Source organism: Chiloscyllium plagiosum, unplaced genomic scaffold (assembly GCF_037043375.1).
Source record: "Chiloscyllium plagiosum isolate Xiang-an unplaced genomic scaffold, Cpla_swu_hap1 HiC_scaffold_10, whole genome shotgun sequence".
Taxonomy (NCBI): Eukaryota; Metazoa; Chordata; class Chondrichthyes; order Orectolobiformes; family Hemiscylliidae; genus Chiloscyllium; species Chiloscyllium plagiosum.
In genome coordinates this window covers 33,100,208-33,114,693 of record NW_028270148.1, presented here as the reverse complement: position 1 = coordinate 33,114,693, position 14,486 = coordinate 33,100,208, and the positions used below count along the sequence as shown (strand labels likewise).

The 14,486-nt window shown below is 40.1% G+C and overlaps 1 protein-coding gene across 1 annotated transcript in view; it reads left to right on the top strand.

The window, feature by feature from the left end:
- The window catches only part of msh2 (mutS homolog 2 (E. coli)), a 97,496-nt gene extending 83,897 nt beyond the window's left edge, over positions 1-13,599 (top strand). The window contains exons 14-16 of the mRNA XM_087991259.1: positions 5,046-5,293; positions 11,591-11,763; positions 12,933-13,599. Coding sequence (XP_087847385.1) covers positions 5,046-5,293; positions 11,591-11,763; positions 12,933-13,103 — 592 coding nt within the window. The 3' untranslated portion in view covers positions 13,104-13,599. The remainder of the gene's footprint in view (positions 1-5,045; positions 5,294-11,590; positions 11,764-12,932) is intronic.
- Positions 13,600-14,486: the final 887 nt, after the last annotated feature.

Genomic DNA, 14,486 nt, shown 5'->3' with positions numbered 1-14,486 from the left:
AGCAAACTATACAGTAAATGGACGAGCCTTGAGTAAATTTGATGTGTGGAGAGATCTGGGAGTTCAGGTCCATTGTACCCTGAAGGTTGCTGCGCAGGTGGGAATGTTTATGAAGATGTTGCCAGGTACGGAAGGTGCTAGCTATGAAGAGAGGTTGAGTAGGTTAGGATTATTTTCATTAGAAAAAAAGAGATTGAGGGGGGACCTGATTGAGGTCTACAAAATCATGAAGGGTATAGACGGAGTAGGTAGAGATAAACTTTTCTCCCCAGGGTAAAGGATTCAGTAACGAGAGGTCACGCTTTGTAGGTGAGAGGTGAAAAGTTTAAGGGGGATACAAGCGGCAAGTACTGTACACAGGCTGGTGGGTGTCTGGAATGTGTTGCCAGCAGAGGTAGTAGAGGCAGGCACGGTAGATTCATTTAAGATGCATCTGGGCAGATGCATAAGTAGGTGGGGAGCAGAGGGATACAGATGCTTAGGAAATGGGCGACAGGTTTAGATCATGGATTTAGATTGGCTCAGGCTTGGAGGGCCAAAGAGCCTGTCCCTGGGCTGTAAGTTTTCTTTGCTCTTTTTATATACCCCTGACTAATGCACCTACCCTGAATGTTATGGGCAATTTAGCATTACCAGTTCACCTAACCTGCATATCTTTGGATTGTGGGAGGAAACCGGAGCATCTGGAGGCAATCTACACAGACACTGGGAGAATGTGCAAATTTCACACAGATAGTCGCCTGAGGCTGGAATTGAACCCAGGTCCCTGGTGTTGTGAAGCAGCAGTGCTAACTGCTGAGCTAAGGCATATCCCCTTTGTTCAAGTCATTAATGTGAATCATAAATAGCTGAGACCCCAGTGATCCTTGTGACACCCCAACAGTCACAGACTGACAAGTTGAAAATGTTCATCCCTACTGTCTGCTTCCAAGCCATTAACAAATCTTCTATCCATGCCAATATATTCTTCCTAACTTGGTGAGTGGTGTATTGAGTATTGATCATTTTCGTGACACGTTATCAAATGACTTTTGGAGATCCGAGCATATTGCATCTCCAGGCTCAAACAGATAAATCCTTAAAAAAAAGCAAACAAGTTTTTATTTCCAACACCATTCCATCCATAAAGCTATGTTGGCTCTGACTGTCCTATTAAGAGGCATCTTGACACATACATGTAAGGCAGGGAATAGCGACAAAAGGTTTCTAAGTTTAGAAAGGCATTGTGTGTTGGTTCAGGCTTTGTGAGTCAAAGAGCCTGCTGCTGTGCTGTATTGTTCTTCTTGATTTTTTTAAAAAACTGTTCATTTATTTAGTGAAAATCATTGTTCAGTACATTATTTTGGTTCTAGGAGTTAGCTTATCTACTTTATAGATTTAATAAATTAGTAATAAGTTGCCAATTGTTAGAGTTGCTATTAATACACCTCTGGTTAAAGAGCTGAAAAGGTTTGCAATGCTCACCAACCAAACACCTTTTTCAAAATTGTCCGCTCCTGATTCATTCCAAGCTGTTCTGTAGACCTGCTCCTCCCACTCTGTTGCCATACTTACTATGTTGTTCCCACTGAAATGGAAATACTGCAGTTGTCCTGAAATGTTTGAAGAATTTGAAATTTCTTTGGTTGGTCATCTCAAGCTGAAATGTTAATTTTTTTTATCTTGGCAGATAATGACTGACCTGATGATTTCCAATTTTTTTTTTGTTTCAGATTTCCAGCATCTGCAGCACTTTGCATTTGAGTTGATTTGTTTTTCATTTTTTAAATATTATGTTAAGACATTGTTTGAGCTTTTGTTAGTACAAGAGAATAAGAACTGCATTTGTCAGCATTTGTTTACATTGATCTGATCTAGGGCTTTGAATCAGGAGTTCTGCAAATGGTTTCCATAGAATAAGCCTAAAAGAGAATGCAGCGAAATTTCAATTATCTGTTGTTGCAGAGGGCACCCTACCCTGGCAGATAATTGAAAATATCCCACATTGATGCTGTATTTTTAGCTTTCCATTGATTTTGATTTTGCCAAGTTACTGGTATGTTCTGCTTTTCTTGAAGAAAAATGTTCAATGTGTGATTTCTGCTAAATAAACTCTCCTGAACCTAGAGCCTTTACTCTTAACCATGATAAAAATCTGAATAGGATAGGACATATGAAGCTGTTCAGATTGTAAACTGAAGCTGGCTTTTTTGAGAATATAGCAAACTCTTGGATCAATGAGCAATCTTTCAATTAAAAGCACCTGATTTGCATTTCAGCTAATTTATATAAAGCTTGTTTAGAAAAAAACTGCAATTAATGGGAATGAGAAAAATTCCGTCATACAATTCAGAAAATTACATCCTTTATAAATTGAGGCCTCTCTATTTTGTCTTGCACCATGATTTATTGCACTCCTCAACCGTCTGCACATTTTTCTGGAAGTCAGTGATTCATGCTGGCATATATTTCTATGAGGGCACATTGTTCACATATGAAGATAAGATAGCAAGTGTAGCAACATTACTCAACTGTGGAAGGATAAAGTTACTGTTTGGTGAAAAGAAATACGAACAACAGTATTTTTCATTTCCCATCTTTCTGGATGTATACTGCAACCAATTGCAATATGTTCAATTAAAATTCATTCATTCCTAGTATGTAATGAATGTGGAGCCCTTCATTTTAAGAGTTGTATTCATTTTGATGAATGAATAATAAGCCTAACTGTATAAGGATCATCCAACTTTGAAGCCCAGACTGTACCATAATTTTCTGAAGTAAATTCCTGTGTAATTTTTCTTTTAATTAAAACAAAAGGTGAATGGCTGCATACTAAGTGATTGAAAGCAGTTAGTGAAAAGATAAATCTGGGTCTAATAATCCATTGTTGCCAAGTTTGGGGTTTTAAAGGATGTAGTAGATTATTGGAGGAGAATAAGAAAGCTAGGGTTACACCTCCAATCCAAGGTATTGATCTATTAAAAGTGCATAAAGTTTTGATTTCGGAAGATTGCAGATATAATTTAAAAAGTATGTAGGGTCATCTGTATAGCATTCAAACTACCGAGAAGAGGAGCAAAAACATTGCTGATGGAACTCAGTAGGTCTGGCAACATCCATGGGAAGAAAGTTAACGTTTCAAGTTTGGAGACTCTTCATCAGAGCTGACAAGACAAACAAAGCTGATATTTATGCTGAAAATGAGATTGGAGATGGGGGTATGGGTGGAAGAGGTGAGCAGATAGGTGGAAATTGCTCAGAGGTTAGCACTGCTGCCTCATCGCATTAGGGACCCAGGTTCGATTTCTGGCTTGAGCGACTGTCTGCATGGAGTTTGAACATTCTCCCTGTTTCTGTGTGAGTTTTTCCTCCCACAGTCCAAAGATGTGCAAGTTAGGTAAATTGCCCATTGTGGTAAAAACAATGACTGCAGATGCTGGAAACCAGATTCTGGATCCGTGGTGCTAGCTGCCTAAATTGCCCATTGTGTTGAGGCATATGTAGGTTAGGTGCATTAGTCAGGTGTAAATGTATTAGAGTAATAGGGTTGGCTGGGTTACTCTCCAGAGGATTGGTATGGACTTGTTGGGTCAAGTGGCCTGTTTCACACTGTAGGGATTCTATGATTCTGTGGAGTCTGACAGAGAGAGAGATGTGAAAGAGGTGGGTTAATGAAGGGATTATGAATGGCAGGCCAGAACAGAAGAGAAGTTGAATAAGTAATAATGAGAACTGAGAGTCACAGAGAATATGTAGTCTGTGCTAAAAGCAAGCCATATAATATGATTGTGGGCTTGAGAGTAGGTGAGAATGGGTTGTCTGTGCCAGAAAACGCCTATGTTGTAATATGACAGGGTATGTGAGTGGATAAAATTCGTAAAAGAATGGAATCAGACTTTAATGTTATTGAACTCAATGTTGAGCCTCTGAGGCTGCAGAGTCCCCAAGTGAAAGATGAGATGCTGTTCTTCAAGCTTACGCTGAGCGTCACTGGAACAGTATTGCAAGCGTGAGACAGAAATGTTGACATAGAACAGTGATGGTTCACTGAAGCGGCAGGTGTCTGGAAACTCTGGGCTGCTTTTCTTTTTACAGACCCAAATGAAGTGTTCTGCAAAGCAGTTACCCAGTTTACACATTGTTTCCCCAATGTAGAGGCGGCCATGCTGTGAATTCAAATACAGTAGACTAGATTGACTGAAATACAGGTAAATGAGCTTCTTGTCACTTGCCACTTCAGCAAAAATGATGTAGAGCTTCCAGTCACCTGCCATTTCAATACACCATCATAGTCCCACGCCAGCATTTCTGCTGCAAGCCTGCTGCAATGTTCCAGTGAACTGCAGCATAAAGTGGAAGAACAGCATCTCATTTGGTGACCCTACAGCCTCTGGGGCTCAACATTGAGTTATTAACTTTAAAGCCTGATTCCATCTTTGTTTTTTAACCCACTCCTGTTGATGTGGGTTGCTCTTCACCAATTCTTTGGCCTATTATCACATGAAATGGTTTGCTTTTAGCACAGACTGCATGTTTTCTGCTACCCTGAGCTCTCGTTATAGCTTATTTAGCTTCTCTTCTGTCCTGGCCAGCACCAATGAATTTATCCATTTCTTCTCGCTCTGTCTCCTCGCGCTCCACTTCTCATTCTGCAGGCATGCGTGTGCGCACACACATACACATATCTGTCTGCAGCATAAGTACCACATGTTCCTGGCTGCTGTCAGTTCTAATGAAGAGCTACTGGACTCAAAACATTAACTTTGCTTTCTTCCCATAGATACTTCCAGACTTGCTGAGTTTTGCCACCAATTTCTGGTCTTGTTCCAGAACTCCACTATGCATAATTCTTTATTTTATTAACAAGAAGTGGTGTCAGTTTGGTATGTAGTGAGATTGGAAGTCTAATGTAGGGGAAGGTGAGTTTTTGTCCAGTAACTTGCCAAGGAAAGAAACCATTAACAAAAATGTATGTAATCTTTGATGTATTACAGTGCACCACACATGTTTGTGATAGCTTTTGACCACTAGGAATTGACTTTGACGTAATTGTTGTTTCCTAGATCAGCAACTGAACAGTCTCTGATTATTATTGATGAATTGGGAAGAGGCACCTCTACATATGATGGCTTTGGACTGGCCTGGGCTATATCAGAATACATTGCTACTAAGATTTGTGCATTTTGTATGTTTGCCACTCATTTCCATGAGTTGACTGCCCTAGCTGACCAAGTACCAACAGTCAACAACTTGCACGTGACGGCGCTCACCACAGATGAAACACTAACTATGCTGTACCGTGTAAAGAAAGGTAAAGCACAAACAAACAGCTGGACCAAGTCAATCTGAAATGTTGTCTCCTCTTAAAAACTGAATGCTATTATGTAGAACAAATTAAATGGTAATAACACTTATTCCAGAGTTTCCAATTAGTCTGTTGGAGTGCAGCAGATTGCTGGTTACATTTGGTATAATTGTATAACATAAACAGCTTTCTTCTTTGAATGGATCATTTTTGTATATATTTTTCTGTTGACTATAATATCTGAACCAATAGTCAGGATTCTGTACATCGATGACTAAGATATCCTTAGTGGAGAATCTTTGCCTTCTAAACACAATCATGATCATCTGGAATCTAATGTCTTCACATATTCTTTTGTTTCCTGCCTCAGAATTATGTTTGAGTTTAACTAGTGTTATCATCTTTCGGAAGAGTGGAAATACTGATCGGAACATTCTGTCATCTAACAGCATGGGGAGGGAGCCGTGCAAATGAAATCAGTATAATTGTTATATCTTGGTTAATTTGTTATTCGTTATTAAAAAAAATTATACAAGCAAACTGCTTTCCGATTGGAATTCTGTTTAGCAGCTTTATAATTCTGATAGTCCTGAAGTGGTTTGGCAAAGCAATTAAGTGTAGCATTGCAATGAGTGAGTGAGGATTTCTGGTGATATTGATTCAGCTACTTCTCACAGTTGGGTTCAGGATGCAGTTCAAACCACTACCTCAGATGAAATTGACTGATTGAAAATGATGTTTAAAAATGAGCAGAGGTAGATCAAAAGTTATTCTCCATTTATTTTTTAGAAGTGGCACTATTGAGTCTGTGTTTTATAAATGGATGTGAAGTAAGGCAATTGCTGTTGACTAATAAAAGCATAATGATTACTACACAGCTAGTGTAGGATGTTTGGAGACCTGGGGTTCAGCTCACTTTAAGCATTTGTAAGAGTGTCACCATTTCAGGAAAGCAGTTGGTGTTGGATGATTTGAAGCCCAGCAAGTCTGTGCAGCCCCTTCATTTCAAAGCTTATAATTAACGTGGGAAGGAAGCAATTGCAACTGCAAACAACATGTTGAATTTAGTATCTTGAAAGTTACATGTGTTGCATACAGCCCAAATTCATCGTGTACTTATTAACACATTTAACCTTTACTCATCTTCCTCTTCCCTTGCCCTCTAAATTTGCTTCAGCTTCAAATTGCTTTCTGTCCCTCCACCCCTCCTTTTCCCTGTACTTTCACAAGAGAGTCGGAAGTAGATTTGATTATGGTGACCATCACCTAGGAGAAGGTGCTAGAAAAACTGGAAGGTCTGAAGGTGGATAAACCACCTGGACCAGATGGACTACACCCCAGAGTTCTGAAGGACATAACTGAAGAGACAGTGGAGTTAGTGGTGATCTTTCAGGAATCACTGGAGTAGGGGAGGGTCCCAGAGGATTGGAAAATTTCTAATGTAACCTCCCCATTTAAGAAAGGAGTGAGGCAAAAGAGAAAATTACAGGCAAATTAGCCTGACCTCGGTTGTTCATAACATTTTTGAGTCCGTTGTAAACGATGAGTTTTCTGAATACTTGGAAGTGCATGGTAAAATAGTGCAAAGGCAGCATGGTTTCATCAAGGTGAGGTCATGTCTGACAAATCTCTTAAAATCATTTAGGCGGTAGGCAAAAGGGAGGCTGTTGTCTACTTGGACTTCCAGAAGGCTTTTGACAAGGTGCTGCACAGGAGGCTGCCGAGTAACATAAGGACCCATGGTTTTAGAGGCAAGGTACTAGCATGGATAAAAAATCAACTATCTGGCAGAAAGCAGAGAGTGGGGATAGAAGGGTCATAGAGTCACAGAGATGTACAGCATGGAAACAGACCCTTAGGTCCAACTCCTCCATGCCGACCAGATATCACAACCTAATCTAGTTTCATTTGCCAGCACTTGGCCCGTATCCCTCTAAACAGTTCCTATTCATATACACATCCAGATGCCTTTTAAATGTTGATATTGTACCAGCCTCCACCACTTCCTCTGGCAGCTCATTCCATACGCTCACCACCCTCTACGTGAAAAGGTTGCCCCTTAGGTCCCTTTATATCTTTCCCCTCTCACCCTAAACGTACGCCCTCTAGTTCTGGACTCCCCCACCCCAGGGAAAAGACCTTGTCTATTTATCCTATCCATGCCCTTCATGATTTTATAAAACTCTGTGAAGTCACCTCTCCGCCTTCGAAGCTCCAGGGTAAATAGCCCCAGCCTACTCAGCCTCTTCCTATAGCTCAAACCCTGGCAAAATCCTTATAAATCTTTTCTGAACCCATTCAAGTTTCAAAACATCCTTCCGTTAGGAAGGCGACTAGAATTGCATGCAATATTCCAAACGTGGCCTAACCAATATCCTGTACAGCTGCAAGATTACCTCCCAATTCCTATATTCAATGCTCTGACCAATAAAGGAAAACATACCAAATGCTGCCTTCACTATCCTATCTACCTGGGTCATTCTCAGGATGACAGCTGGTGACTAGTGGGGTTGGCAAGGGTCAGTGATGGATCACAACTTTTTCATTTTATATATTAATGATCTAGATGAAGGAACTGAGGGCATTCTGGCTAAGGTAGCAGACAATACAAAGATAGGTGAAGGGACAAGTAGTATTCAGGAGGCAGGGAGGCTGCAGAAGGATTCAGAAGGAGAGTGGACAAAGAAATGGTAGGTAGAATACAATGTGGGGGAAGTATGAGGTCATGTGTTTTGGCAGGAAGAATAGAGGCATAGACTATTTGCTAAATGGGGAGAAAATTCAGAAGTCTGATTGCAAAGGGACTTGGGAGTCCTCGTGCAGGTGTCGCTTCAGGTTAACTTGCAGGTCGAATCGGTAGTTAGGCAAATGCAATGTTGGCATTTATTTTGAGAGGACTAGAATATAAAAGCAGGGATGTAATTCTGTGGCTTTATAAGGCTCTGGTCAGACCACATTTGCAGTATGTGAGGAATTTTGGGCCCCATACCTCAGGAAGGATGTACTGGCTCTGGAGCAAGTCCAGTGGGAGGTTCAGGAGAATGATTCCAGAATGAAAGGCTTAGCATATGAGGAACTTTTGAGGTCTCTGGGTCTAAACTTAGAATCATACAGATATACAGCACGGAAACGGTCCAACTTGTTCATGCCGACCAGATATTCTACATTACTCTAGTCCCATTTGGCAGCACTTGACCCATTCCTATTCATATAACCATTCGGATGCCTTTTAAATGCTGTAATTGTACCAGCCTCCTCCACCTCCTCTGGCAGCTCATTCCATACACACACCACCCTCTGCGTGAAAAAGTTGTCCCTTGGGTCAGTTTTAAATCTCCTCCCCCACACCCACCCCCCTTTCACCTTAAACCTATGCCCTCTAGTTGTGACTCCCCCACTCCAGGGAAAAGACAGTGTCTATTTACCCTATCCATGTCCCTCATGATTTTATAAACCTCAAAAGGGAAAACAGCCCCAGTCTATTCAGCTCTCCCTATAGCTCAAACTCTGCAACCCTGGTAACATCCTTGTAAATCTTTTCTGAACCCTTTCAAGTTTCACAATATCCTTCCTGTAGGAGGGAGACCAGAATTGCGCACACTATTGCAAAAGTGGCGTAACCAATGTCCTGTACAGCTGAAACATGACCTCTCAACTCCTATACTCAGTGCTCTGACCAATAAAAAGTGCACCAAATGCAGCCTTCACTATCCTTTCTACCTGCGACTCTACTTTCCAGGAACTATGAACTAGCAGTCCAAGGTCTCTTTGTTCAGCAACTCTCTCCCCAGTGCCTTACCATTGCATGTATATGTCCTGCCCTGATTTGCCTTACCAAAACGTAGCACCTCACATTTATCGAAATTAAACTCCATCTGCCACTCCTCAGCCCATTGGCCCGTCTGATCAAGATCTCATTATACTCTTAGATAACCACCTTCGCTGTCCACTACACCTCCAATTTTGGTCTCCTCTGTAAACTTACTAACTCTACCTCCTGTGTTCACAATTAAGTCATTTATATAAATAACGAAAAGCAGTTGACCCAGCGCCGATCCTTATGGCATACCAGTGATCACAGGCCTCCAGTCTGAAAAGCAACCATCCCCCACCACCCTCAGTCTTCTATCTTCAAGCCAGTTCTATATCCAAATGGCTAACTCTCTTGGTATTCCATGAGATCTAACCTTGCTAACCAATTTATCATGTGCAACTTTGTTGAACGCCTGACTGAAGTCCATATAGATCGTGTTTGCAGCTCTGTCCTCATCAATTCTCTTCATTACTTCTTCAGAAAACTCAATCCAGTTAGTGAGATATGATTTCCCATGCACAAAGCCAGGTTGACTATCCCTAATTAGTTTTTGCCTTCCCAAATACATGTAAATCTTGTTCCTCAGCATTTGTCGGGCTCACCGGTCTATAGTTCTCTAGCTTTTCCTTACCACCTTAGACAAGGCCAAAACCAGCTCTAGAGAATGTGAAATTGGAAAGAATAGCAATCCCCAGTATTTATTTTCCCAAAATAAAAGCCTCCAAAGTAAACAGTGAGAAGCTGCCCAGAAAAGTTTCAGTGTAGTAAGCCAGGCTACTTGAGAGGGAGCTATTGGTATGCAAAACAGCATAGGTGCCACAGGCAAGACAAGGTCCATAGCTTAGCAAGTTGTAAGGTTATATTCAAATATGACTGAACACCAAAATACCTACTAGGATTTTGTATTTATGAAGAAAATAGACTGAATTTGTCAAAGTAGCTGGTAAAAGAGATTTGCATTCTCCAAGATACTGATAGTTTTAATGGCAGAAGTTGGTGAGGTTCTACTAATGACCACTGTGCTTGAAGGAGAATGTGTAGTAGAGGTCCAGTTAATGAAATTTTACTTGCCAGGCAAACTGATTAGAGGTAGAAACAATGGGTATGATTTCAAACTTGCCCATACAAGTTTGGACCTTTTTTATTATGAAATGATTTGACCAGTTGTAAGGTGATACCTCCCAAAGAGTTGGTGGAGGCTGGGAAGACAGGCTCAAGTAATAGAATCCTGTGCAGGTACAGAGATTGAAGAAGATTCCAAAATCCCACAGGAAGCAATAGAGCCTGAAAGAATTGGAGAGGCTGAAGAAAAGCCAGCCAAATTATAAGGGTCAGAATAGAGTCTACAGTGTTCTTAAGAAACTGGTCATGTGATCAGTCATTATGTGCGAAAACTATAGATGACAATATTGTCTTCCCTGTTCCTGGCCACTACAGCCAACGCTCCCCCAGCTTTATTTTTCACTGTGTGGATCTTTGATGTCCATATGCAGCAGTGATTCCATGTGGAAGTCTAGGCATCATCATGCCAAATTGTGTGCGCAAGCCCTCCAAGTGGCTGCATAGCTGTAAAGCTTAGAGAAAATGTTGATCATAACCTCTAACTGCTTCATGCATATCATGAATTTTGCCTCCAGTACTTAAGAGTCATCCAGTCTCTGGAAGGAAGTACTTAATATTCAAAATTTTGAAGTTTGTACCAAGTTCCCTTATCCTGTGTTAATTTGCACTTGTTATCAAATTATACAGAATGTTAATTGTGATTTTTGTTTTCCATTTAAGTGTTGTCTTATTTACTTTCCTTCAAATTTCTCAAGTTTTCTATTCTTCTCACAACTCAATCCACTTATACAGTAGTAAGGAGCAACCATATTGTTTTTGTTTGTTATTTCCAAGTCTTGGAGCTTAACCTTGTGCATTAGTGACTTACTGAATGCAACTTTCCAGATTTATTCTAAGAAGAATGTTAAAATCTCAATGTTTATAGTCAGCTCATTTCACAATGTAGTTTGGTGTTCTGTTTCCATTGTTGCACATTGACTTGAATTTTGAAGTATTGATCTTTCTCCTTTGTATGACTGGACAGGAAGCATATGCGAGAGGTTTTACTCAAATCACTAAATGTATTATTTTGTGATTGGCAGGTTTTGTAAATTTAAGCAAATGTGGAATGTTATTTAGAAGTGAAAAATTCAAAATCTCTTGCCATAGCTTTTAACCCAGAATTGGTGTTCAATTTTCAAGTTTTATTTTGATCAGAGTGAAAGTAGACCTTATTGTAATCGTACTTCACTTCATCTAGCGAACAAAACTGCTTTCAGCTTCTGAAATTCGTTAACAGCACTGTCCTGAAAACATTGTAATTCTTGTTCAGCTTTGTCTGTGTCAACATTTTATGATCTGAATTCCAACTTGTTGCAACTTCTGTATTTCAAATGTAACTCTCAACACTGATAGCTTAAAAAGTATTTTTTTAAATTTAATTTTAGGTGTTTGTGACCAGAGTTTTGGTATTCATGTAGCTGAGCTTGCTCAATTTCCCAAACATGTTATTCAAAGTGCCAAGGACAAAGCCATGGAGCTTGAGGAGTTCCAAAACATTGGGAATTCTGGGGATTCTGATGAAGGGCCTGCAGCTAAGAAATCCCGTCAAGAAAAGCAGGTTTGTGATTAAACTAAGAGAACACAAATTTTTGGCAGATTTAGAATTATTTTGCATTTCAAAAGTAACAATATTCCATGCTGAGTAGAACTCTCTTATATTAGACCTTGCCTTGACATTACATATTCAAAGACCATCCATAGACCTACTGTCTCCATACATTAAACCTTATCCAAAAAGTACACTACTATGACATGATTTGGAAGAGCTGGTGTTGGACTGAGGTTTACAAAGTTAAAAACCACACAACACCAGGTTATAGTCCAACAGGTTTATTTGGAAACACTAACTTTCAGAGTGCTGCTCCTTCACTACCTGCACAGCACTAGTGCTTCCAAATAAACCTGTTGGACTATAACCTGGTGTTGTGTGGTTTTAAACTTTGTACTGCTGTGAAAGGTCTTTTATGTCCATTTTATAGCCATCCTAGTTTAATAAAACTATTATTCAAGCCGCCAAATCTTTTTGTTTCATCAAAAGCTACTAGGAGAGATGATCTTCCATTGACCTGAGCCAAGAGTGCACTTTCTATATGTGTAGCAATTTTTTAAGGATTTCCATCCAGGCAACCACTTAGTGGGCAGAATCTTGAGGCTTCAGGGCTGTCACCTTAGGTCAAAGACAACAAGAGATTCGTACTGCTTTTTCGTTCAGGCATTCCTAATGATGGGCTTATGCCCGCAAAGTCAATTCTCCTTTACCTCAGATGCTGCATGACCTGCTGTGCTTTTCCAGTGCCGCACTCTTTGACACTGAACCATGAGTCACTTGGGCTGTGGTGGGCCTTCCCCTGGATCAAGACCCTGAAAGCAGAAGTCTTACAGCTGCCAGCAACTCTTGGGCTCAGCAGTGTTGGATAGTGAGCATGTTCTGTGGATTTACAGTATTATGAGGCTGTCATCATTTTAATTTGTTCAATGGGTGTTGCTGCCTCGTTCACCATTTACGGCTCATCCTAATTACCCAGAACAGGGCCATGGTGAGCCTCTTTCTGGAACAATTGGTCCTTGAGGTGTAGGAGCTGGTTTAATGCAACATTGGACTCACTTGGAAAATAATTTGCATGGAGTTCTCTGTCTGGGCTCCTAGTGAAGGCACAAAATGTTACATAAAGCATTTCAGCAAGCAGTGCATACTGTAAATTATGAATGTTTTCTTTCATTTTCTAGGATGGTGAAAGGATCATTGCAGAATTTTTGTCAAATATCAAAGCTTTACCGATTACTAAAATGTCTGAAGAAGACGTTAAGCAAGAGCTGATGAAGCTGAAGTCTGAAGTGCTGGCACAGAATAACAGTTTTATCAATGAAATTATTTCACGATCTACAATCTCCCTATAAACTCAGATTTAAGTTAACTTCATAAAATATTCAGGTATACAGTTTTAAATGTAGTGAGAAGGAAGTTTTGCGATTGGGCTGGGAGGACGGTCAATAGATCAAAAGGTTTGAAATTTGTGGCGAGTCATGGAAAAGGTGGTTTTAAAAAAATGCAGAACTTGCCCTCCATGAACACTGTTACTGCATCTCTATGTAAGCCTGACTTAATAAATTGTAATAAAGTGTTTTAGATTCTGAGCAAGGAAAGCATGGTTTTTGGCAGTGGTAAACCCCTCATTTTTCAAGATTGAGTGTTCTTATAAATGTCAGCAATTCCCAGATAGAATACAGGTGTACAATGGAGCACCATTTGAAGGAGTGTTGTTCTGTTAAATTCTGCTTTATGCCATTTATGCTGCATACTGTAGCTGCAATGCAAGTTCACATTGCACTTAATTTTGATATGATTAATTTCCTTTCTGAATGATGACGTTTTCAATAAAATAAATAAAATATCCGCTTGTTTGTTTCTTTTGTGCCTTAGAACAAATTTGATCACTGAGTAATGAAAGAATCTTGTGATGCTCAGTGAAATAAAAAGGAAGGACTGCAAATCCACTCATTACACTTTTAGCATTGCAAAACCTACTTCAAGAAAATATGATCAGAGGAAATGAGCTGAAGGAGGAATGTGGCAATGTCTCAGCCACACAGTGGGAGAGCAAGGAGAATGGAAGGGCAATTTTGGGTATTTCATAGTGAAGTGATAAAACAAATGTTCCATGGTGTTAAAAAATGTATCCAGGGTATAGTGTAACCTTCCTAATGCCAGGATCAAGAATATTGCGGAGTTATACAGCATAGAACCAGACCCTTCAGTCAAATTCGTCTGTGCTGACCAAATATCGTGAACTGAATTAGTCCCATTTGCCAACATCTGACCCATATCCCTCTAAACTTTTCCTATTCATGTATCCATCTAGATGTCTTTTAAATGTAATTGTACCTGCCTCTGCCACTTCCTCTGGCTGTTCATTCCATACATACACTACCCTTTGTATGAAAGAATTGCTCCTCAGGTTGTTTTTAAATCTTTACCCTCTCATGTTGAGTATATGCTCTTTAGTTTTGTATTCACTCACCAAGGAAAAAGACCTTGGCTATTCACCCTATCCATGTTGCTCATGATTTTATAAACCTCTATAAAGTCATCCCTCAGCAGGGAGACTAGAATTGAAAGCTGTATTCTAACAATGGTCTCACCAATATCTTGTATAGCCATAGCAAACATCCCAACTCCTATAGTCAATGTACTGACCAATGAAGGGCAAGCGTGCCAAATGTCTTCGTCACTGTCTACCTGTGACTCCACCTTCAAGGAACTATGCATCTGCACTCATTGGT